Raw genomic sequence first — 25,834 nt, 5'->3', positions numbered from 1 at the left:
AGGGTAAGTAAAGTGTCAGGCTTTTCTGCCCTCCCACCATTAGGAATGATGATGGATCCTTGCGGTCCTGACTGCATGCCTGATGGTGGGCACCTGGAGTAGGGTGTGGGCATAGGTAGATGGGATTCGCCTGGGCTGAGAGACTGGGCTTATAAGGGAGGTATCACAGGGACACCAGAAGACCAGACCAGACCAGGAGAAGAAAAAGCAGGAAGAGAACCACAGAGCAGAGTGAGTAGAACAACAAAGAGAAAGAGCGAAAGGAGCGGAGACGTAGAGGCCACGAGAGAACGCTGGAGAGCCCAGAAAGAGTGAAGACTCACTGGGGGCTGGGTGGCCTGCCAGCCTTCTGACACTCCCCCCCACCCTTGCCTGCCATGTGCCTGATAAATCCCAATAAAAGCCTATGAAAGCCACCGAGGGCTCCAGGACTCCTCCTTCACCCGTCTGCTCCGATCATAGAGCTCCTGCTCCTGTCCCTGTCCAGCCACTACACAGTCCCCCACATAGCCACATGAACACTTGACCAGAGAGATGGACCCTGTTCCCATCCTCAGCTGTCTTGGAACACTAATCCAGATGTGCAAGGGCAGCTGATATGTTGGAAAATTGAGGGAAGGGAGGTCTGACCTTCCTGCACAAGAGTTTAGAGCTGGCTTTGGAGTGGGATCTGGGTTTTTCCGACAATGTTGCTGCGTTATGTGGCTGTGACCTTGAGTAGTGCCCTTTGCATTTCCCTTGAACCTGGCTCATCGTCCTCACAAACAGGTAATTGTTAGCTGTTGCATATCCAGAGTGGGAAACATATAGCCATGGAGGTCCCGCTGCAAGCATTGGGATGAAAAATGTTATCGACTGCATGCTCTTGGCTTGAAACTCTTCAGTTGTGCCTGCTTAGTTAAAAAAAAAAAAAAAAAAAAACTGCCTTTGGAAGAACGTGCTAGGACTCAGGGCCCTTGTGATTCCTCATAGCTCTGAACTGCAGAGTCATTTACTAAATGTAGTCAATATTCCCACATACACAGAGTCTCTTTTATAATGTAACTGCTCCTATGGATTTGGGCATCTGGATTTTGGCATCTGCATTTTCGTTTCACAGCTGTCCTAAATCCCAGTGGTTGAATGGAATTGCGAGCCCGACATCCCTTGAAAATGTGGGGAGAGAAGACAGAGGCGTAACTCAAAGGCCAGTGTGTACAGGCTGCATCCCCATCCTTGTTCCCTGGCATCCTTCCCCCCCCCACCACCACCCAAGGACTCCCGGGGGGCTCTGATGAGCAGGGAGTGGAGGTGGCTCTTTCTAGAACCCATTAGAGCAATTAATGCAGGTAAAGTGGTGATTTGACAACATGGGCATTTGCACTTTGAAAAAAAAACCCTGTAATTTATTTGAAGCACTCTAAAATGGTGTGCTCGTCTTCATTAAGAGGGTTCTGATTAAGAAAAGAAAAGAAAAGTAGTCCAGCTCTCCGAATTAACTTCCTGTGGAGGTAGGGAAACTTCACTCAGCAGTCACTGGGGGAGGGGTTTCATCCTGCCACTTCCCTCTAGGTCCCAATGGGGGGCCTGGGTTCCTTTGGTGTGCCAGGATCAGCATGACCTTTACTCAGCGCACTGCCACTGCTGTGCAAGTTCTCTCTCAATCTCTCTCTCTCTCTCTCTCTCTCTCTCTCCCCCTCTTCCTCCCTCCTCTTCTGCTCAGGGACCCCAAACCTTTTCCAGGTTTCCACCTCTCACCCCTTCTCTACTCCCAAGTCCTTCTAATCCTGAGATGTCAAGTCTGCTGTCAAGGTCAAGATGTACAGACCGCCTTAAATTTCTTTCTCTCTGCCCTCCAATATCTTCCCCCAGCGGCTTGCCTTGTCCCTGAGCAGGAGATGTACCTCATTTTGGTTCATTTGGGTTTTTATTTATCTTCCGGTTCCTCCCCAGTATCAAGGGCCGCCTGTATTCGCCCTGGAAGCCTGGGCTCATCATCTCTGACCCGCTGGTGGCGCCTTCTCTTACCCTCAAATCATGGATGTTGCCCAAGTTTGTAACTTTGACTTGCTCCTTTGCTCCATGTCTCACTGTGGGGATCACACGGGCCCTCTTTTCCTGACCTTTCCCGGGCAGGCATGTCTCACACCACCCTCCACCCGCACCGCACCTCTGCCTGCTGCAGCAGCCTCACTGTCTGTCTCCTGTCTTGCTCATCTGCAACCTCCCCTTTTCCTGGGGACCACCCTGTTACATGCCCACCTGTCCATTCTCCCACGTGGAGGCAGGAAGAACTTTCTAAATTTGCCTGAAGCCTTGCAATGGAACTGGGAGCCTGCAGGGCAGATTTTGAGAACCTCAACCTGATTTTCAGGCTGCCCACGATCTAATTCTCTTTTACCCACAGGCCGATCTTTTCTCGGCTATTTTCCGAGTATAGTCCACATTTGGCCAGATGAGCAACATGGCCTCTCCTGAAACAAGGCATTGATTCATCTTTCTCCTGTTTGACCACATCCCCTTCCCCAACCATTGTGAAGGTCCCCCGTCTGTGGGAAACCTGTTGCTTCCCTGAGCTCCCCCCTGGAGGGGACTGCTTTGCATCTGTCCCGGCACAGATTGCATGTTTCCTAGTGTTTTCTTTAATTTGTTGCTCTGGGAACGTGGCAACCTTTGTTTTGAGGGCTCACAATAATGATGCTTTCTGCATAAATGCTTGTTTAAACCTCCCACCTACCCTATCAGGTTCCAGGCCTGTAAAACTTTTATCACTTCATTTTTCAAAATTGCAGTTTGGCACTTTCCTATTGTCACAAAGACAGAAAATAGCAGAGCAAGAGTTTAAACCCAGGGTTTCTTGATCTGAGGAGAGGTGTCCTGAGCCCCATCACCAGAGAGAGTGACATCCCAGGAGGCCTGAGCCTGGGCTCTGGAGCCAGACACTCTGGGTTGGAAGCCTGGCTCTGTCCCTTGGTACCTGTGGGCCCTTGAACCAGCTTCTTAACCTCACTGATGCCCAACATCCTCTTCAGTAAGACTGTGATGGAACAGGAGTCATGGCAAGCAGGTGACCGAGCTCCTCTGTTAGTGTCCTCATCTCTAATATGGGTCAGACAACTGACGTGTGAAAGCATTAGGCACAGCTATTAAACCTGGACATTTATTATTTTTTATAATTATTTCCATTTTTTATTCACTAATTTTGGAATTGCAGAAAAATTGCTAACAAAAATATAGCGTCCCCCTTCTGCCCTTCATTTCAGATTGCTTTGGTTATTAATCTGGTCATTTAATAATTTCCTACTGTGTTCAGTCTGCCGGGTTGGGGTCATTGTCCTACTAGAGGAGGCTCTTCCTGGTATAGAATACAGAACACAGATGATGACAAGCTTATAATACCCAGCACACTAATAAATAGTACCATCTGGAGGGTCTCCTGTGTGCCCCCAGGAGCTCTGCCCTCCTCTTCACCACAGCCCCCAGGAGAGGAAGGGACATTGAGAAGGGAGAGTGACCACCACACTCACCCAGGTGGGAAGTGGCAGGACCGCCTGTGAACCCAGGTGCCCTGACTCCAGAGCACGTCACTTTCGTCCATGCTCTTGGCTACTTCTGAAGGAAAAGCTGGGTGTGAGGCCCAGCATAGTCCTGGCCAGAGCAGGGGCTCAGGAAATGGATGTTTCTACCCTGATTTTTTCCTTATGGGAGTGGCCTTGCTGCCATTGAACGAGACAACCCACGAGGAACCAGACAACTCAGGCCATAGTCACCTGCCCTGTTTGGGCAAGCTCTGTGCATTTTACTGACTAGACTTTAGGGACAGAGAGAACCCTGGGTCTGCTCTTCCCCACCCTCCACCCCCAGCTTCCTCACCAGGCCCCAGCCTTTGTCTGTTTTCTATTTTGGACATTATCTCTGGACATTCCCAAATTAGATAACTGTCACCTCAACTCTATCCCCATTATGGTAAACCTGTGACAAATGAAGTCAGAAATCTCATTGAATGGTGGCGTCGCTGAATCCATCCGCACTGTCTGCTGTGTGGGCAGGGTCAGAACTGGATTTTCTGGGCCTCATGTAAAAGGCCTGTGGCTGTCAACCCTGTCACCGACTGGACAAATGAAAGGCCCTTTTGTTGGGTTCATAGGAAACTTGAAGCGCAGGGGCATCTGTCTGGGCTTTTAAGAGGAAATGTGTGTATGTGTGAATGACCTAAGAGACACGGATTCAATTTAGAAAATGTAGAAACCCCAGAAAAACACAAAGGAAAAAAACTAAAATCATTGCTAACCCCCTCCATCCAGAGAAAATCACCACTGACAATTGGATTCCTGGCTTCCCAGCCCTCCGGGTGCCTATGTGTGGACTTCTGTATTGGGAATTTTCTCCAAAACTGCCGTTCTAAACACAGTCATTAAGCCTGCTTCCTCACCAGTGACTGTTTTCCCACCTTGATAAATGTTTCTAGAACATGCTTTTTAATGACTGTATAATATAGCAAAGGGGGACATGATTTATTTGGTTACTTCTGTTTGTTTGGTTCTTTTTATTTGGTTACTTTCTTCTGTTTGTTTTTTCAACAAGAGCCATATTGCTGCTTTAAACATCCCTGCCTGTGAATCTTTTTCTAAAGATTTATTTTATTTATTTATGTGTAGAAGAACTGGGGTGTAGGCCAGGAGTGTGTGTGGGGGGAATGAGAGGATTCACCAGAGACAGAGCAGGGAGCAGAACCCCTGCCTGTGAATCTTCAAGAGCATCTCTCACAATTCCTTTGGCTGTCTTTCTGGAGGTGGCATTGGTCAGGGAATGGGCATATTGTTAATGCTTTGTTAACTGTAGCCCAGTTGCTTTTGGGAAAGGTTTGTTTTCAAGCGGCCCTTCCTTCCAACATTAGCGGTGTGTGAGATGCCTCATATTCCCCAGCCTTGCTAACGCTGGATATTATATTTCTTTTCCATTTTTGCCAATCTGATAGACAAATAAGTATCATGTTCTAATTTACATAATTTAAATAGCGAGGTTGAACTCCTTTGCAAACGTGTTGTTTGAATAGCTATATATACACATACATACATAATTTATTTTTGGTGTATAACTTGATTATTAATGTCCTGTGCCCATTTAATTATCAGCATTTTTTATTTCTATGGCATCAAATCCAGTCTTTTTCTCTTTGCCATCTGCTGAGTAGGTTGTTAGATGGTTGATTCATCCACCTGGAATTTGAATTCTTTAGTCTGGGGGTGAGTTAAATTGGAAGCCCCTCCCCTTTATAGCTGAGACCACAAAGAACGTGAGGAAGGACAGGAATGGAGAGTCTGGAAGGAGAATGCACCCATCCATGTGCATCATGAACTGAGAAAATGATATTGATACAAACAATTTCCTGATGGATGGATGTGCTGTGGACATTGATTCTAGACAACCAAACACTCCATATGACCTCCATCTTGAGTGATTATATTTATGACCCCTAGAATCTTGTTAGTTCTTTCTTAAAGAAAAAAAGAAAAGAAATAAGAGACAAAATTTAAAAGAACATGTGTAAAGCAATTTACTTAAATTATAAGCTATGCTAGTAAAAGCTAGGCTTAGTGGATAATTGAAGAATTGCATTAAAAAGAAATCAATATCTCTGGAATCTGCTCTGTCTTCATCTTATGAGTTTTGCAAAAGGATGGACACTCTGTCACTCTCTTGCAAATTTCTCAGACCGTTTCTCAACATTTTTTCCCCCTTTCTTTGATTGTTGGTGTTTTTCCTTTTCACACAGTCTTAACTCACCAGCCATTAGAAAGGAGGATAGTGGAGAACAGGAACTTTAAAATGTCAGGTCCCCGTTCCTGGATCCCAGCGTCTCCAGCCCCAGCCTGAGAGCAAAGATTTCCTTCTGTATCTTTACTGAGCCTTTGGAGAAGGTCAAATGAGAGAGAGAGAGAGAGAGAGAGAGAGAGAGAGAGAGAGAGAGAGAGAGAGAGAGAGAGAGAGACACCAAGGCTTGATTTCTTAAAATCTCCTCTATAAGACCCAAATTAAAGGCGAATTTAAACAGCTTTAAAGAAAATTCAGAGTGGGAAAGAAGCCACAGTTGCTCCCATTGTCCTACTTCACCATTTCTCTGCCATCTCCCAGGCCTTTATTTCTGGGAATTCACCTTTCTTCGGTGCTTCCATCACCCAGCTTCCTTTCATTTTCGTTTTGCACATGTATTGCCTCCTGATTCTTCTGTTACACTGCATTTCAGGGATGGGGGCTTGGATGGGCTCACACAGCTGCTCTGCAGTCCAGGATGCAGAAGCCTAAGCAGGTCAGGTGGTCACAAAGAGACAGAGCAGATGGCCCTCATCGTGGGCCAGCTTTGCCCCAGTTCCTGGCTTCCCGATGGGCACACAGGTGTCAGGGACATCACCACAAAGCCCCCATTCAAGAATTCATTGAGTGGATTCTTAAACACACCACTACCTGCTCATCTCAACATTCCCAAAGAATATAGACTAATAATATTTGGGCTTTTGTTTAAGGGGGTGTTTATAAATAACATGCATGCTTAGACCAAAGTCAGCAGTAGCTGGCGTTGGAAGGAGAGAGGTTGGATGAGAAAGCAGAGTCATTGTCTAAGCATCTGTGAAAAAATCCTCTCCCTCCTACTGCTTGGAGAAACTATCTAATCCTTGAGATATACTTTAGCACTCATTCATCCATCTGGAAATTATTTTATTGAGCACTTCTTATGTGATAGGTGGGATTTAAAACCTTCTTAACTCAGCATATCCCATTTACATCTTTTTTCATATATTTATAGTTAATATTTCTATTTCAAAAATAATTGAGTAATATAATCTAAAGAGCACACCATGAAAAGGCAGAAAGATCAGAAATCCCATATTGGGCAGGGTATGTGTGTGTTGTATTTAATAGTAATAGTATTTCATATTTAAATGAAATTCTGAGCTTCCTAGCAACCAAGGCAAAAAGGAAATGAATACATTCTTTAGATTTGCCTAGAGAACTCACTGAAATTTCACAAGAAGCAAAATCCCTTCTTGGTGGTCAACTTCAATAGGAAGTTACCTTGCTTTTCTTCATGTTTATTTCATGTGGAAAAGATGTAAGTGAAGAAGTCTGGTATATAAGTATGTTGAGATATATATAGGAAGCAGCACTTGCAAATAACTGGGAGCACTTGATATTTTAAGAAAGGTCTGATGGCAGAAGATGAGGCTCGCCAGCCAACAGGAGCTTACATTTTATATCAGAAGCACTGGGAGAGTTTGGGGGCAGAGAAGAGGCAGTGTCTACTTGCATTCTTTTAAAAAGAAAAAGATTTATTTTTTATTTATTTATGCATGCAAGAATTGGGGTGTAGGTCAGAGTTGCAGAAGGTGAGAGGATTCACCAGAGACAGAGTGGGGAGCAGAACAGGCGGATCTACTGGAATACACTGCTGAGGGGAGCAGCGGGAGGCAGGAGAGGTCTGCTGTGCTATGCGGGTCAGCTCCCTGCCAGAGATAGAACCCTGCTGCAGTGGCTGGTAATAGCTTGATAGTTCGAGAATCTTTAACCCCTGTGCCTCCAGGGAGTCCCTCCACTTGCATTCTTAAAGGATACTCTGGCTGCCCTGTAGACTGAATTTGGAGTCTTGGGGGAGGAGGCTGGGAAGCCATTGCAGTTAGTGGTCCCTGTAAGAGGTAATTAACACACATAAAAACGTGATGCAGAGCGAAGCAGCTCTGAAGACAGAGCTACTAATTAGGGCTTTACTTTCTCATGACATTAAAATATGCCACTGGGCAGAGATCACGTTGCTGATGTCTGTCTTCCTTAGAGTGGGGCTGAGTGGGGAGGGCCTTTCCAGCCTGGGTGGCTCCCCATGACTCCGGCTTGGGGCTCAAGTCCAGGAGCTCTGGCTTGCTTACAGCCTATAGTCCCACATCTGTTCCTCAGACCCTGTCCTCGACCATCCTATGAGGCCCAGTTGTCAGCTTGGCCTTGTGTTAATCTGAACCCCTTGAGCCACTGATGAGAGAGGCACGACTAGAGAGAGTCCAAGATTCAAACCCAGGTTCTGCCTCTTATTTATCCTCGTGAAGTCCATGAGACACGCCCCCACCTAGAGTCTCTTTCATCACCTCTGCAATAGGAAGAATAAGCGATGTGGTCATCGCTGTAGCTTTGCTGTCACCAGGACTCCTACCCGCCATTGGCTGAGCCCCTGCAGTGCCCCTGCCTGGCTCAGGATGTTTGTGTGAAATCTCTGGCCTATCTTCATTCAGCCTGCCTGCCACTCAGGGAGGGGAGTGTCAGTGACTCCATTTAATGGGTGAGACGCTGAGGCCCAGAGGGCTTAAGTAAATCGTCTAAAGTCTCATAGACAGGAAGAGGCGGAACTTGGTTTGGGGATGGCTTTCTAGTGAAAATATCTCCCATTAAAAAATTCTTGCAGAGGGGTAGGATCCCTGCCTCTAAGACAGCTTTTTAATTTAGCTCTTTGCAATACTTTTTTCCATAGATGGAACAAGATTTGCCTCTTGTAGTCTGTGGAAGAAAACCTGAAGGAGGGTGGATCCCTTCACCCTCCTTTGTGCTGCTTTGGGAAAACACCATATGAAAGACCCTTCTTCCTGCCCCGCCCCCCACCACACTCCTCAGAAGTTTCCTTCACAGGCCCAACCTGGGGTGAATTGGGCTAAGTAGACCCAGATGGCACAGGGCTGCACCCTGCAGGCAATTGGAGGAACAACAACTGGGAAGGACACCCTCCCAAGGAAAGCATGACCACCCTGCCTACTGTCTCAGGAATTCCACTTTTCTCTAGTCTAGTGAGCAGATGCATATTAATATGTTCATCGTGCCATTGTTAGAGTTGGCAAAAAAGGGTAGTGGGAGTTTCTTGTTGGTACGTCTCTGCCAGGGAATGCTTTGCGGGGGCAGGATGAAATGAGCTTAATTGAGTGGTGTGGACAGATCTTCAAAATACACATTTTTACATGAAAAATGATGATGAAACTGTTAAGTATCAGTCAATGTACTTAGATATCAGACATGAATATTTTTGTTCATGTGCATCCACACATTTGTATGATGTAGGGAGCTGGATACTAAAATGTAGCCGCCCTGGCGGGGAAGGTCGAGACTGCCACTCTGGGTTCTCTACGATAATAATAATACCCACACCTATCTTCCAGGCACTAAATACTTTATGTATTTCAACTAATTTGATCCTCACAACTGCCCCATGAGATAATACCACTATTATCCCATCTTATGCCTGGGGAACTGGGGCACAGATGGTGAAGTAACTTGCCTGCGGTTGCTGTGGGCAGGTGGCAGAGCTGGGAATGGAATACCTGCAGCCTGGCTCCAGAACTAGGGCTCATCACAGCCCCCCCTCCTGCTTCTCTCTCCAAATCCCATATATGCCGAGTGTGTATGCACTCAGGCGAGTGGAGAAGCTCGGGATGGGGACCCAGGATCACCTGAGCCAGTCTAGTCCACTTTTCTTCCTGTGGCCTAATTTGAGCAGATTCCTGAGGACTCTCTGGCTTATGGAAAGCTCAGTAAATGCCTGATTGAATGAATGAATGGGAGAATGAATGAATGTACAAATGAATGAGTGAGAAGGAGCAGGGAGAGATCATAAAGAAAACAACATGCGCTATGCCTCAAGGAACTTGTCTTTTAGTCTTGGAGACAGGATGTGTCAAGGTAATGCAGAACCTACCAGTCTGGTCTGTGAGGAGCAGTCAGTCACTATCTAGGAAGGCTTCCTGGAGGTGGTGGGAAAGGGGCTGAATGCCAGAGATGGGGCAGATATGAGGGAGTATGGATTAATGGAAGAGGGGTCTTCTATGACAAGGTGGAAAGAGGGAAAGAAGAGGTGAGAGTTGCTCTTATCTTCGTGTCCATGTAGATTAGACATACAGAGAATTTCTGGGGCTCATGTTTGGGAGGAGCTGGTAGACTCAGGAAAGGAATTGATAGACATTTAGTACCCGCTGTGTGTCATACACTATATAGACAGTTTAGACTGTCTTCAATAATCCTCACAGCAGATGCATTTTAAAGGCAGGAACAAGATCAGAGAGGTTATATGATTGGCTCTGTGTCACACAGCAAGTCAACAGCACAGCCAGGATTGGTGCCCAGTGTGGCTGATCCTAAAGCCCCAGCCACACAAGGTGGGACTTGGGAGGGCAGGTGAACCTCGTCCTATTCCCTCCTCCCATCATGAACCTGAGTCTCAGTCCAGTTCCCCTTCCCGTCTCTGTTCCTGAGAAAACTTGCCCCTTGAGGTCGTGCCCTGAAATAAAGCTGGATGACTCATCATGAATTCTCACTGGAGAATTTTCCGGAACACTTCTTCTGTACACGCCCCTCCGGACAATAGTCTGAAAGGCTTGTGACCTTGAGGTCCTCTTCTTGCTTGCCCCGTGGTGCATGATTTTGAGTCCAGGAGCAAAGTCCCATCTGCCATTTTAGCACACAGTTCCAGTCCCCTGCCTTTCTGACTCTTTCCAGGCTGTTTGTCAGTCCTCTGGCCAGCAGAGAATCATGTCAGCCTTGTCTGTGATTTTGAGGTTTCAGTGTTGCCGCTGAAGAGCTGAGTGAGGCAAATTTGCCTCCTGAGAGCATTAATCCAAGTAGCAAGTTATTAAGTTTGAAGACATACACATATAATTTACATTTCCATAATCATAACGTGCTGCCTGAATAGTCATCTGGTGATGGATAGAATCTTAGTGATGCCATCTGTTGGGTCAGATTGAGATTCTTCAATGATCTGACTTGGTAGGATGCAAGCCAACCCCCAGGTTGAGTTTCTCCACAAACATTGGGGGACCAGCATGGGAGCACGTGCCTGCAGTGGACTCCCCTAGATCTTTCTTTTTAACCCTGGCTCAGCAAATTCCCGAGTGATAAGCACTGTGCTAAAAATAGAGTAGGATTGTGATCTTTCTTTCACAGGAGAGAAACATCAACAGAGAGGTTCAGTAACGTGTGGGAGGTGGCACAGCTAATAAGCAAGTACTTCAGGAGTCTGGCTAATTCTGCAGGTTGCCACAGCAGGAAAGAGGTGTGGTTGACAGATGTCGCCCACACAACATATACTGGTGGAGAATGCAGGGTATGTGAAGGTCGTTATTGGGTGCCATTCAGCAGGCAGCTGCCTGCAAAGAACAGGGACTCCGGCCCTAGTCCCATTGGAGGGGTGTCTCTCCAGCCCTCAGGCCCCTCTGAAGGCCCCCTGCTACCCACGACAACGCTGAGCTGGAGTGTGCTCCTGCCACATCTGAGACACCCTCCCCACTATCTGCCCTTCTAGTGTTTTCTTAAACCCTGTTGGGTCCTGTTGAGATGGAGTCTCAGTGCCCCCAGGTTCTGTCTGGATCAGGTTCCGAGTCTAGTAGCAACCAGTTCAGCGTGGTTCTGAGTGTGTCAATGCGGGAAACTGAGGATAGTTTCCCAGGCCAGGAGTTGGGTCCAGGCTCCATGCCTGGCTGGAATCTGCCCTTGCTTTGCCCCAGGCCCCTGTCTCTTCACTGCCGCGACCTGTGACCCCCGTGAGGGTAAGTGTAGCATGTCCTTCTAAAAGCAGCCTGCACCAGAGAGACATTAGCAACCAGTGTGTCCGACCTGCTCCCTGCCAGGTGCAGAAGCAAGGCCCAGTGAGAGGAGGCCGGAGCCCTGGTCACCCAGCCAGCCAGAGGCTCAGCGAGGGCCTGTCTGGGTCTGAGGGCAGCCAAATGCTTTCGGAGTCTGCCCCACTGCCGGAGGCTGCTTGCTTCCAAGGCTACTTTGGTGAGGGAAGTGGCTGATTCTTTTGAGAATGAATGGCCTGGTGCACCTAACCCGGTGGGGACTGCACAACCCCTCCCTGGCCTGAGCCTCAGGGCTCAAGGTGGCAGTGGCCTGCCGGTGCGCATGGCTGGTGGAAGGCGAGCAGGGTGACGGTCACCAACTCACTGGAGGAAATGACTCCTTTTCGGTCCACCCTTAAAAATAAGCTAGTGGCTGTTCATAAACATGGAGACAAGGAGACAGTAAGAAGGGGAGGACTGCCTTAGACTAACCTCCTCCTCCCTGAAACACACACACACACACACACACACTCCTTGAGTTCTGAGCATTGCAGAGTTGGAAGTGCTGTCTCGAGAATCTTGTGTTTTTCACTTTTGCCAGAAAAACACGGTGGCAGGGGATGATGACACTCTTGCTTGCTCTCCAAGACCCACTAAAAACCCGTATTTATCCCTCCAAAGCGCCAGTCTCAGCCTACGGAGTGTTCTAAGCTTGAGTGACTCTCAGGTTCCCTGGTCCCATGGGCTGGGGGGGCACAGGTATAGAGGGGACGCAGCCTGCCCAGAGTGGGCTTCTGCATCTGGACTGGGCCTCTCATAGCTGTACCCCCCCTGTGCCTTTCCTTTTTGGTTAACAGGGCCCCCCACCCTGTGAAATATTGGGGGCAGGCAGCAGGTGGGAGACTCTTTGACCTCCTGGGCCCTCTCCAGCACCAGCTCACAGTGGTGTTCTCATCAAAGGCATTAACCTCCTCTCCAGGCTCAAGGTTGCTGCTTGCCTATTTATAGAACTGACCAAGAGAATTCCACTATTGCCGGCGACTCAGAATACAGATTGGGCTCCGTGCAATGCTTTTCAATCTCTCCCCACCTTATTTTTGAACTCGGACTATGCTTTTCTGCACCAAGTGTTCCTTCTCAATCCAGATGCTCTGGAAAGAGGAGAGCGGGTGGCAGGGCTTGCTGAGCTCCTACTGTGTGCAAAGGCTCTAGAGCTCCCTTGTGTGGTCTCCTTGAATCCACCCAATCCTGAGAGGTGGGCACTGTTCCTTCACGTGTGTAGCTTGGAGCAGGGAAGCAGCTGGCCCAAGACAGAAGTGCAACTTACATCCCATTCTGCAGGACTCCACAGCCTGTGTTCTTTCCACTCACAACCCTTTGTTCCCTTCAAACTTAACCTTTCAGATCAGATGAGTAAGGTGATGCCTGTGGATGTTATGGCTTCTTTGAAGGTCATGTTTACTTTCTTTCTCACCTAATCAAGTCAACCTTTTCTGAGGACCCATTGTGCGCCACACAAAGACTCATCTCTCACTCGGCTGCAGGCATCATGGGGACCTACTGTGTGCTAGGTGAAGCTTTGTCTTATACTAAGTTGCGGGCATCATGATGACCTACTGTGTACCAGGCTGCAAGTGTCAGGAGACGTTGCCCTCTTTGTTTTCCCCAGGCTTTGCACATAGTAGGCCCTTAGCAAACCCTTGTCCAATGAACAATGGGGCTCAGACTCATAGTTTGTCTAGGGAGGTTGCAGAGAAGAGGCCGGTCAGGTCAGGGCCATTGCAAACCAGCGCCTTCATAGAGGAGGGGGCGTCAGGAAGATCTCTGGCAGGTGCGATGGCCGTTGAGGCCTCTGTGATGCCGCTGGTGCCCTGTGACCCACTTCCCCACTTGCTCTGCAGAAGCCCACTTGGTCTTTGCCTCCCCATCCTGCATCTCAAACTCAGCGGAGATTTCCCCTCTAACTGTTCTATCAGGGGAGTCCCAAGGAACGCTAAAAGAACACTGTAAATCTTCCCCTGCTCATCTTCTCAAAAGTCGTTTTTAAAAGCAGAATTTTGGAACGCTGCCCTCCTCTCATTATCCCTCCTCCGGGGACTGGCATTGAGCCGTGGAATTGAGGGAGCAGGTGCCTCCACTTGCTGTTCCTCCTCCAGGAGAGGTTCAAATGTCAGAGTGTCCTCGGGCAGTGCCTGCCCCGCTGGGCGACCCACTGTCCTTGGAAGTTCAGCCCTTGACCCCCTTAAGTCTATCAAGAGTACTGGGTAGTCAGTGGAACCAAATGCAGCAGATTCAGGCAAGTTTGGGGGAACTTACAGCAAAGCGTAGTTCCCCTCTCCTTTTAGGCATGGCGAAGTTTTCTGATGTTGAAAGCAATATACCCTCATTCTAGAACATTTGAAAAACATTGGAAAACAGGAAGAACCTAACAATAATCACCATACTCCTGCCTCCCTGGGCAGAAGCAAGACTGGTATCTTGGCACACCTCTCTTCTGTTATGTTTTTTTCCTATGTGATTTTTCTCTTAACATAATTGAGATCATACTATCAGACATGTTTTCTATCCTTTGACACCACTTAATATTAAAATATATCACATATCCAAGGCATCACAACCTCCTTGTAATGATTTTAATGTAATTTTAAAGGCAATGTGAATCTTTGTAAGTGTAGGTACTCTGTTTACTCAAGTTTCCCCCGTTGGGGGAGGTGCTTGCTTTTAACCTGACTTCAGTTCTGCTCCAGGTGCATTGTGGGAGAGCAACATGGCTGATCTCTGCTTCCACCCAGAGCACACCTTGGACTTAGCTCTTCTTGTGGTCCTTCCATCCTCAGGCTGGAAATGTAAAGGAAAGTGGTCTCTCCACTCAAAATTAGTTGCCATGTGAGAGGGATATCTTCCTCAGTGTGTGGATAGGCAGCTCCCCTCTGTTTCTTCACCAGCACCAAAGGATCCCTCCCCCACAAGATTGGCTTCCTTGAGGATTTCAGGAGCTAAAGCATAGCAGATATTCTGCAGTGTCTGACACATCCAGACCCTTCTGGATGCTAAGGAATCTCTACTGTTAATGTTTTCTCTCTTAACTCTCTTGTTTGGGATCTAATAAGGGTTGCCAGGAACACCCCCACGTCTGTGACATTAGAGGGACTCAGAGGTTGCCCAGATAGCTGTACTCAGCACATGGCTGAGATCTCTTACAGTGAAAGGACACACTTCAAAATGAGCCCTGGGAAAAGGCATGTGGGGTGGTCTGGGGGACAGCAGTCTCAAGCTTCCAGCCCTCTCCCCATGCCAGCACACAAGAGGTACTCGATCCCCGCCATCCCTGGACTGTGACAACACATGTGACATGTTCCCTGCCCAGGATGCCCATGGCCTTTTACTGGGACTGGTCACGTAGGATCCCTCCGACTGTGCCCACATTCCAGACCCAGGTGTTCAGCATAAGCCGCACTGTGTGCACACACAGTCTAGCCACAGGGACCCCGCTAGTCAGGGAATGGTGGGACCCCCAGAGCCAAGTCCCCAGATGCCAGTCAGGTGTTGCTAAGGATGATAGTCTCTAGCTGCTCAGCAGAGGTATGCTGGGAGATCAAATTTCCTGTGTTTGAGCCATTTCAAGATGGAGGTGGGACAGATGTCCTTGTCTCCATCTAACTGAGGCTTAGAAAAAGAAAAGGACTTGGGGACTGACCTCCTCCAAGTGTAGGGTCAAGTTCTGGGAAATGGGCAGGTGTTCCTTTTTGCTAACTCATGTGTCCCTCTCTCTGTAGGCTCTCAAGGGCTCCAAGAAGCTGGTGCTGTCAGTGTACTCAGCAGGGCGTGTCCCAGGGGGCTACATCACCAACCACATCTACACCTGGGTGGACCCCCAGGGCCGCAGCATCTCCCCGCCCTCCAGCCTGCCCCAGCCCCATGGCAGCAGCGCACTGAGGCAGAGAGAGGGGGACCGGAGGAGCAACCTGCACCTCCTGCAAGGCGGGGATGAGAAAAAGGTGAGCTGCCTGACCCCATGGCATCAGCTGGTGGAGAGAGGCTGGGCTCTGAGACCCCATTCTCCTTGCCAGTTCTAATCCAGGACAGCTTCTTAGAGTCTAGAAGAAGGGGCCTGGTTCCGTGGGGGCTCTGTCCTCTTTCTCTCCCTCAAGTCCCCAGTGATCGGCTTTCCTTTTACTTTCTTTCTGACTGTGCAGTGTATATTATGATGCAGGCTAAACTACTGCAACACGAGAGCCAAATACTGTGAATTAAATAACACAGGTCAATTTCTCCTGCTGGCAGAATAGAGGGCACCGTCTAGGACAGTGGGCAGCTCTGTGTCTGCCTCATTCTGGGACCCAGATCCCCTCCACTATCCCCATCATCTCGGATATTGCCCCCTTCTGATGGGTGGGGGGGGGCACACCCACTCTATAGAGAATTGAAGAGGGAAGAGAGAAAGCCCAGAGCTTCCTTTTAAATTAAATATGCTCTATAAAAAAGATGAAATCTTGCCATTTTTGACAACATGGATAGAGCTGGAAGGGATTATGGCTATGAAATAGGTCAGATGGAGAAAGACAAATACCAGATGATTTTACTCATGTGTGGACTATAAAGAAACAAAGGAACTGACAGAACTAAATCAAAACAAACCCTAGAAATCTGACTGCAGTGTTGAGGCTGCCAGCAGACAAGGGAGAGAGGGTGAAGACTCAAAGGGGAGGGGGCCTACTGGACTATGGTAGAAGATTATGGGGGCTTGGTGCTGTGGTGTGGTAATATACATTTTGTAAAAGATTTCTTTTATTTATTTATGCATACAAGAATTGGGGTGTAGGCCAGAGGTGCAGGGGGGTGAGAGGATTCACCAGAGACAGAGTGGGGAACAGAACAGACTGACTAAAACACACTGCTAAGGGGAGCCCCGAGTGAATCAGGAGAGGTCTGCTGCATCATGTGAGTCAGCTCCCTAAATGGGCATCGAACTGGTGCTGCAGTGGCTGGCAAAATCTTCATAGTGCCGACGCTGAACCCCTTTTGCCACCAGAGAGGCCCGTAATTTACATCTTAAGAGGTATGAACCTGTGCCCCTAAATCATATACAGTGTTGTAAACCAGCATTATCTGAAAAAAAAAAAAAAATAGTGTAATTTTTTTTTTTTTAAATATACATTTAGATGGGATACAGCTTCTTAGTGATTCAGACCCAGACACAGGACACACGCAGATGCTGGGAGCCAGGGCGCTACAGGAAGCCTTCTGCACTGTGGGTCTTGGGCTGTAAGCAACAGGAATTTGTCCTGGTCACCTACTGCAAAATAAGGTTTTCCTGGAAGGGTGTGGCCCTCTCCTTAAGTTAAGGTCCCAGGAGGGAGCACTTGATTGACAGGATCACCAAGACTATAGCCCGTGGGGGAGGGGTGGTTACCCAAAGCACTTTGGTGTGTTGTGACCTGAAGAAGGGGGACAGGGACTTTAATAGATAGCCCCTAGAGAACCCTGCTTACCCCCCAGTCCTTGGCTATTTCCTGGGGGGGAAAAAAAAGGACTGAGAGGCAGCCCCTTGGTGTTTTAAACTTTGCTCTGGATACTGTTTGCCTTTTGCCCCATGGTTGCCCCTGAGACCAAGAATGTAATTCTTGAAAACAGCTCCTTGGTGTTTGAGGACCTCTGCACCTCCAGCCCAGAGGCCACATAGCTTGGGGGGCTCTGAGCCAAGCGCCTTCCCTCAGGCGCTTCTCATCTCTCCTTTTCTGTCAATAAGACTGTAACATTTATTTAATGTGTTTTGTGTTCTTTGCTCAAACGTCGATAATGCCGGACACTGCAGAGAAGGCGGCAGCTTCTGTGCCAGACAAGAAGCAGCGGGGTAGCTAGTTGGGAAGCGAGGCCTGAGCCTGCCTGGCTGGCAGGGTCAAGGTGGCTGAGCTGGCGGGGTCAGAGGTGACGCTGCTTTTTGGCAATCTGGAGCTGCCTGTGGTGTTGGAGTCATTTTCAAGGCGGGTCTTCCAGGGTTGGACAGGAACTTGCTTTATCATTTCCTGGAGTCCCTTCCCTGCACAAGGCTTGATGCTGAGTGGTAATTATGACTGATGGAGACCTTGCTGCATGTGGCTGCCTGCTGGCCTCTGCTCACACCATCATCCCGGATCCTCATGGCCACCCCATGGGTAGGAGTCCTTATCTGCATTTAATGGATGCGGAATCTGAGATCCTGAGAGCCCTGCAGCAATCAGAATCCATTCAGAGTCTCCCTATACTCTGTGAGCACCTGTGGTGTGCCTTACATGGTCCTGGGAGGTGGAAATAGAGAGAAATGGACAAGAGAGATGAAACCCTGCCCTGGGGAACCTGCCAGTGAGTTTGAAGGTCATGGAGGAGTGAGATAATAATCCAGAAATGAGCATGTGTGAGCAAGATAACTGAGGTAGTGAAGATTGATGGGAGGAAATAAAAGCCAGGACAGCAGATAGAGAATGATGGGAGGGAGGCACTGCTTCAGATGAGATGGTCAGGGATGACGCCACTCTGAGGAGATGACTTCTGACCTAAAACCTAGAGAGGAAGGAGCCTCTTTGTACCATTTTGGGGCTTCAAAGTCCCAGGCAGCAAGGACAGCACATGCAAAGGCCCTGAGGTAGGAGTGAGCCCTCATCTTCAAGGCTTAGAAGTAAGGGCCTTGTGGCTGGACTGAAGTGGGTGGGAGGGTGGGGAGGAGATACTGTGCCCTCTGGAGGGTCTCAGAGTACAGTGTGGGAAGACAAAAGGCAGAGACTGAATCATATTCCCAGGAAGACCCAGGTACCTCAGGAGAGAGGAAATAGTAAGAATGCAGATCTCATCCTTCTACCCTCTATGCAGACTGCAGACTATTTTCATGTTGGAAACCCCCATTTGCCTGTTTTGGGGGGGAGCATGGGGGCAATGTCTCTGGAACTCTCACTTCCAACTCCGTGGACCTGACTCTCTTCTCTCCAGTGGCCTGGTTTCATCTTCTCATATTCCAGATAGTGCTGAACAGACTCCCAAATCCTAACTCAACTCCAGTGAAGACATGCCTTTTAGGGAATTTGATAGGGGCATAGGGAGGAAGAAAAGGGCATTTCGGGGTGAGATGGCAGAGCACTTTCTTCAGGGTGCTATGTCCACCATTCTCTCAGATCAGTGACCAGGAGCTGATCTGAGGGAGCTGAAAAAATCAAAGCATTTATCGATTCATTTGCTGTCTCTGCTTACTGTCCTCTGTGGTGACAGGCAGCACCAGGGCCCTGGGCTGTTCCACTAACAAAATGAGTTCTCATGGCAACAGAGATGTAAAAATCACCCATGTAGCAAAATTACCTGGGAAACCCCCTAGATTGTCCACTGAAACTGGTTTCACTTTGGTAGCCTTTCCTGGAACTGCTTTTCTACACTCTGAAGTATGAGAACCATTTCGTGAGACTGAAGGAAGGAACAGAGGGCAGAACATATGTGACTCTGGGAATCAGAGCTTCTCACGCTCAAGTCACTGCCTCATCCTCAGAGAACAGGGAGCAGGGGTGCTCACTGCTCCAGCTTCCCATGCTGGGCGAACCCTCTGCCCCTATAGCCATAATAGAGCAGAATACATTTGATGGGGAGGCTAAACGGGAGAGCATCAGTGTGGCAGGGAAGGTAAGACAGTGAAACCAGACTGCCTGGTTCAAATCCTGGCTCTGCCACTTGTTGACTGTGTGACCTTGGAGAAGTCACATACCTCTCTGAGCCTTGGTCTCCTTCTCTAAAATGGAGACAGTGATTAAGCCCAGTCTCCCCACACTGGGTGACCTCCATGGAGGTAAGGATTCTGATTCTGTGCCCTGTTATACCTAAAGTGCCTGGCACAACAGTTAGTAAATATTTATGACCTGAGTGACTAAATGAAAACCCAGGCTCAGTTCATGGTACAGGATCAACAAACGTTTGCTGGGTGTGAATGTAAGTTGTGTTTGATCAGACCCATGCACACCCTGTTCTTTGCACCCAGAACCTGGCCCTGCTTCCCAAGTTGGCATTTTTGTTATTACCTGGATACCTGTCCTGTGGCGCTAGGGGCTGGTGCCTGACCCCTCATACTCCAGGAAGAAAAAGGCATGTCCTCCATCCCTGCCTCCTCTGCTTCCCCCAGAAGGAGGTGACACTCATCTAGGTTGGCAGGTCCTCAGCTTTAGACTTTGGGGTTCCTTTCTGGTGAACTAGAGTAGATGGACTGTGACCTCCCATGGCCTTCCCATCTTGAAAACCTGGAGAAATGGCTTAGGAGTGAGGTGGTAGAATTAAAATCTTCTAAATTTTTTTGTTTAAGTTATGGCAAAATACACATACCATAAAGTGTATCTTGACCATCTTTCAGTGTCTGGCTCAGTGGTAGAAAGCACATTCATTTTGCTGGGTAATCAGTCTCCACAGCTCTTTTCATCATGTCCAAAAACGAAACATTTGTAATGACAATCCCTCATTCCTCTTCCCTCCAGCCCCTGGTATCCAGCACTCCTCTTTCTGGATAGGACCACTCCAGGTACCTCATATGAGAAAAAAGACAACCTTTGTCTTTCTGTGACTGCTTCACTTCACTTAGCCTCCACACGATAGGCTTTCCTTTCCTTTTAAGGTTAGTAGTTCATTTAGTGAGCTGTCATTAGGGTCACGGTTATACTGCTCGTGGCGGGGGGGGGGGGCTTCTTTCATGGTGCCAGGCTGCCGCTCACATCATAGTGTCCTTTCCACACATGAATTTTGCATCCTGTCAAACGCTGGTTGAATTTCCAGCAAGTGATAGAGTCTGATTACCCTTGGTTGATAGGACTGTTGTTACAGTTCTGATAAAGACTCCATTTTATTCCCATGTAAAGGATTTATGGGGAGGTGGCGGGCTGGCGAGAGCTTTGTTTCCATCCTTAGTATTCAGAGAGGGCTGCCGAAGAAGACCAGGCCATCTGTGTGTTCCTGGCCTCCTTTCCATCCCCATCCCCACCTCATCTTCTGCCCTGGAGCTAGAGGGACTAGGTGGGGGTGGGACTGACTCTGGGTCACTGAGCCTTGGCATGTAGGCCCCAGGCCAGGGGTGGTTTGTTCAAGCCCTGAGGGCACAGTGTGGAGAAAGGGGATCCATTTGCTGCACACAGAGGGGTGTGGAGACTAGAGCTGCCACTGACCTCCTGCTGGCTTAGCCCTGCCTCCTCCACCCTTGTAACCTCTCAGGAAGTATCTAAGAACAACGTTCTCTCTGTAGCTCCCCCTCCCCAATAGTCTTACTAAAATCCATATCTGTCAGACTCTCCTGCCTAAAGCTCTGACTTCTGGGCTTGACTTACACCCCCTATCCCTGTAGACCAACCTCATGCCTCCCTACTTTCTCTTCATACTCCAGCCAAACAGCACCCAGAGGTGGCTCCAGGGGAGCCTGTTCTGCTAGGTTCTGAGCTCCTGTATGAGCTGCTGCTCCTAGCACATTCATCTCCTTCCCCTTTCCTGGCTCAGTCTTTAGGCTTTGACAGCCATGTTTCTAAGAGGCTTTGTCTGAGGCTTACAGGAGTGTGCCTGTGTCACCTCCTTCATAGGGGACAGAATGACCCCTCCAAGACCACAAGGCATCTACCACCTCCTCCCTGGAGTCTGTTAACTTAACACCTTCCATGGCCGGAGGGACTCCCCATGAGAGCCAGTTAAGCCTCCCGAGGTGGGAAGGTTCTCCTGGATTAACCAGGTGGGCCCACATCATCTCAGTGCCCTTTGAGGAAGGAGGCAGAAGGATCAGCAACAGGAAAAGGTGATGTGATTAGAAGATGCTCCCTTGTGGCTTTAAAGGTGGTGGAAGGGACCATGAGCTGAAGAATGCAGGTGGCCTCTTGAGAGGGCAAAGGTGATTCTCTATGAGCACCTCTGGAAGGACAGCAGCGACCATCATTCTGACCTCCAGAACCTTAAGATAATAAGTCTGTGCTGTTTGAAGCTGCAAGTGTATGGTCACAACAGTGATTCTGTGCCCTGGGATCAGCCTGGTAACAACGTGAAGGGAGCAGGAGTGGGCTGCGATGCCATCAGTGCAGAGGCCTCAGCTGGTCCCCGGGGGCCCTGCGGCCTGGCTCAGAGAGGGGACTCGGTTAGTGCGGAATACTTGTGCCTGCCCACATCTGCACAGCCTATTCAGGCTATGGAAGTTGACAAGTCAGAGCTGGGGCAGACTGTTCTAGAAGCTATTGCAGGCCCGACTCTCTATGCTCTTCAGGGTATGGGATGGGACTTGGCAGCCTGCTGCCCCCAGAAGTTTTCCTCCAGGTCCTCAAATGCTGTCTCTTCTCCCTCTTGCAGGTGAACCTGGTGCTGGGAGATGGACGATCCCTGGGCCTCACCATCCGAGGGGGAGCCGAGTATGGCCTGGGCATTTATATCACGGGTGTGGACCCGGACTCTGAAGCAGAGAGCAGTGGGCTCAAGGTGAGGACCTGGTTCCCACAGAGGGGATGGGGTACTAGGGATACATGCTTGGGGGTGAGGGCGGGACAGATCTATGCCTGTGGAACTCTTTACAGCTGATTCCGTTGGACTTCCAGCAGTGTTTACAGCACCCCACCCGGGAGTCCTCCCTGAGTGCCTCAAATTCACAGCTCTGGGAGAGCAGCAGGAGATATTCCCCTCTGCCACCCCCCCTTCCCCCCCCCCCCGAACTCTCCAGCTCTCCTCAGTGCAGGGCAGCCTCCCACGTGGTGCTGGGCAGCGGGCCAGCCCGGCTCTTGATGGCTGCTATTTTGCAAACATGCTGATGGCCTATGATGGCCTTGACTTGAGGGTTTATTATGGTGCATGGAGAAGGAAGAGGAGAGAAAGCTGAGAACTGGATGGGAGTTGCACTGGGCTGCTCCAGGGCTGGCATTCAGTCCAGGGCAACCAGCAATTATTGAAATAACATTAACTCAGATTTTAAAGAGGGCTAACTGTATGCTCGGTCTTCATAATCAACTTCACGCCTGTCATTCCCCTGAACCCTCATGCTACCCTGTGGGATGGCTTGTTATCACCTACATTTTCCAGCCAGGGGAACTGAGGCCTAGGGAGATTAAACAGACTCCCACAGTCACACAGCCCACGGCAGCAGAGCAGGATCAGAGCCCAGGCAATCTGAAATCTAAAGCCCCCGCCTAAACGGCCACGTTGTACTGCCTGCCAGGCAGTGCCAGGAACTTACTCAGAGCTTGGGGGGAGGTGATGGTGAAGGGGTCTGCCCACAAGGACACTGGACCAGGACCCAGATCACCTAAAAAAAGGACGACTGTGTTTGGGCTAAACCTGGGGCTGGGTGTCCAGGGTCAGTGATAGGGAGCAGGGACCAATGGCCACAGGTGCATTTGACCTGGGTCTTGCAGGATGAGGGAGGTGATAATGGGTAAAGGGGCTGGGGAAAAGGGGGAAGTTCCTGAAGGAGCATGGGGTTTGACCACAGGTGCTAGGTGGGATGCTACATGTGAGGCCCAAATGAAGCACGAGATTGAGATTGAGTCTTTCTAGCACAGGGTTTTGAATGCCACCCCATTCTGTCCCTGGGGCAGGCAACTGGAGTGGTAGAGGGCCCCGGGGTCTGCCTGGTTCTTTGAGGAATGTGGTACAGTGACTTGAGCTCTGGGTGTGGAGTCAGGAAGTCTGGCCTCACATCCTGGCCTTGCTGCTTTTGCTTTAATAACCCTGTGACCTTGGAGAGTCCTTCTACCTGACTGAGCTGCCCTTTCTTTCCCAGATAATCAAAATAAGTAACATTTCTTTCTCAGGATTATTTAAAAAATGAAAAAAGGAAAGATTCACAGTGGCATTAATAATGAGGTTCACTGATTGAGTGTCTGTGTCATGCACAGAACATTTGTGTACTGCCCCTCCCCCCCCCTCAGTTCTTAAGTTGAAACCCTGCACTGTGGAGTTTGTTTGGTGGTACTGGAGGCAGGGCTTGGGAGGTGACTTAGTCCTGAGGGTGGGGCCTTAAGGGTGGGGTCAGTGCATGTGTCTAGAGAGCATTCTGCCGGGTCTGTCACTTGAGGACGTAATGAGAAACCTGCAACTTCTCAGATGTCCAGCCTCCAAACTTTGAGAAATAAGCTTTGATGGAAGCCCCCCAGTCTGTGGCCTTCTGTGACAGCCCCTGGCTGACTGAGGCCCCTGACTCTCCTGTCATTAAACTATTTCAACCTCACAGCACCCCTGTGAAAGCAGGTTCTTCTGTTAGCCTGCTTCACAGGTGTGCTGAGACTCAGAGAGCCTTATGGCCAGTAAGAGGCCCAACTGGATTTCCATCCAGGAGCTGGGATTCTGGTTCGACAGCTGTCTGGCCCCCGAGCCTGCTGGTGGGTAACAGAGGCGCGCGGGTGCTGGTGGGCCTGGTGGACTCTTCTCTGCTCTGGGTTGGTCTCCATGCTGTGATCTCAGCAGTAAAGATACTTTATTGGGACTCTGAGAGGAAACAGTCTCGTAGTATTTTCTGTGTGGATTTGGTTTAATAAATGTGCTGTTTTGGAATAATTTTAGAGAGAGTTCCCATGTCCTTTATCCATTTATCTCTAATTTCACATCTTACATGGCCAAGGTGCACTTGTCAAGACTAAGAAATTAACACTGGACCACACTGTTAAACTACAAGTTTAATTCAGAGTTGGTCTCTTTTCCACTGAGGTCCTTTTTCTGTTTTAGGATACTGTCCAGTCCAGCCTACCACATTGAATTTAGTCTGGATGCAGTTGTAGTTCTGTTTCTTTTACCCCCAAAAAATTCAAAAAAGATTGCAGGCCATTCCTAAACAGAGTTTTTAAATGAACACAGATGCTTTTTAAATGAACAAATGGGAAAATTTGGAGGAAATAAATGGGGGTGGAGGGAAAGAGAAGCTAGGGTGAGGATTCCCCCCACCCCGAACACTGCTGTGAGGGGCTGCAAACCCAGCCACACGCAGGGCACAGATTGGACTTTCAGTTTCCTGGCAGCCAATGAAAAAGGGAAGCTGGTCGGTAGGATGAAAATTTGTAGGATGAAAATAGGCCATCTGTGTTTGAGGGGCCTAGTTGTTCCTCTTTCTGAGACCTGGGAGCAATTTTCCATTGGTCTTGCTGAGAGACTATGTTGGGTGATACTGAAAGTGGTGTCTCCCTTCTCTCTCCCCCTCCCTCTCTCTCCCCCACCTCCCCCTATCTTTTCCTCATTACTGACAGGTATTAGCTCTTATTATCTTGTTATCCATTTACTAAGCAGTTACTATGTCTGGGATGTACTAAATGCTTCACATTTGTTATTTTATCTATTTTTTGCAACATATGAAAATGGAATGTTCCTATTCCTAACATTACAGGTGGCAGATTCAGGAGCAATGCTAAGCAACTCGTCCAGAATTGTCAACTAAGAAGTGCTACAGCAGGGAGTTCAACCCCCACAGGCACACTCTAAGGCCATGTATTAACCACTAGGCCCCGCTGCCTTCCAGTGGCAATATGGGTGTTATGTCTCCATTTTACAGCTGAAGAAACTGAGTCTCATTGTATTAAAGGTCAAATTCTTTCTAATACAAGATCTGGAATTTGAACCAGTCCCGCGGAGATAGGGGTTGCCTCGCATAGGGGAGGGCATGAACCCGAGGCTCTGGCACTCATGAGCTGAGTGAGGATAGACATGTTTTTCCCCCTCTCTGCATCTAGCTCTCCCTGCTTGGCCGGAGAGCAATTGAACGGTTGGGTTAGATGATCTACAAGACTTTCTCATAGATTTGCACATCTTCCTGGACAGAGAGAACTACAGGTGCCCAGGCACCAGGAACTTTCTCCATTCTCCATCACTACAGGTTCCCATATCCACAAGGAGATGCCCACACAGGTCACACTCTGGCAGGCCCCTTTTTGGTATGGAAGGAAGAAGGATATGGGCATTACATGCAGGTGTCCATGCTGCCCCTGCTCCCCTTCCCTTTGCTTAGTCAGCGAATGTATACTGATCACTCCTGTGTGCCAGGCACTGGGCTTGCCCTGCAGCTTCTAAGCTGAGCAAGACGGACACAGTCTTTTACTTTCTAATGAAAAAGCAAGGAGAGATATTATACAATTGTTTGCTGAATTATAATTGTGACAGATACCACTATGGTGAAGCACATGAGACCAAGTGAGTGCACAAAAGGGGAACCCAACCCCGGTATTGGTTATCTGGGAAGGCTTCCTGGAGGAGGAAATATTTCCATTGGAATTTGAAAAAAGAGAAGAAAATTATCTAAAAGAGGAAATGAGAATATCAGGCAGAAAGAGCAG

The 25,834-nt window shown here is 48.8% G+C and overlaps 1 protein-coding gene across 4 annotated transcripts in view; it reads left to right on the top strand.

Annotated features, from left to right (window-relative positions):
• Positions 1-25,834, top strand: part of WHRN (whirlin) — a gene marked incomplete at both ends in the record, with an annotated part of 78,339 nt that overhangs the window by 9,213 nt on the left and 43,292 nt on the right. For all 4 annotated transcript variants that reach the window (XM_084238609.1, XM_084238608.1, XM_084238606.1 and 1 more), the window contains 2 exons: positions 15,338-15,559; positions 21,879-22,004. In XM_084238609.1, the coding sequence (XP_084094735.1) occupies positions 15,338-15,559; positions 21,879-22,004 (348 nt within the window). The remainder of the gene's footprint in view (positions 1-15,337; positions 15,560-21,878; positions 22,005-25,834) is intronic.

The sequence above is a fragment of the Talpa europaea genome (genome assembly GCF_964194135.1).
Source record: "Talpa europaea genome assembly, chromosome: 7".
In the NCBI taxonomy this organism is placed as follows: Eukaryota; Metazoa; Chordata; class Mammalia; order Eulipotyphla; family Talpidae; genus Talpa; species Talpa europaea.
This window is presented reverse-complemented; position numbering and strand designations above follow the sequence as displayed.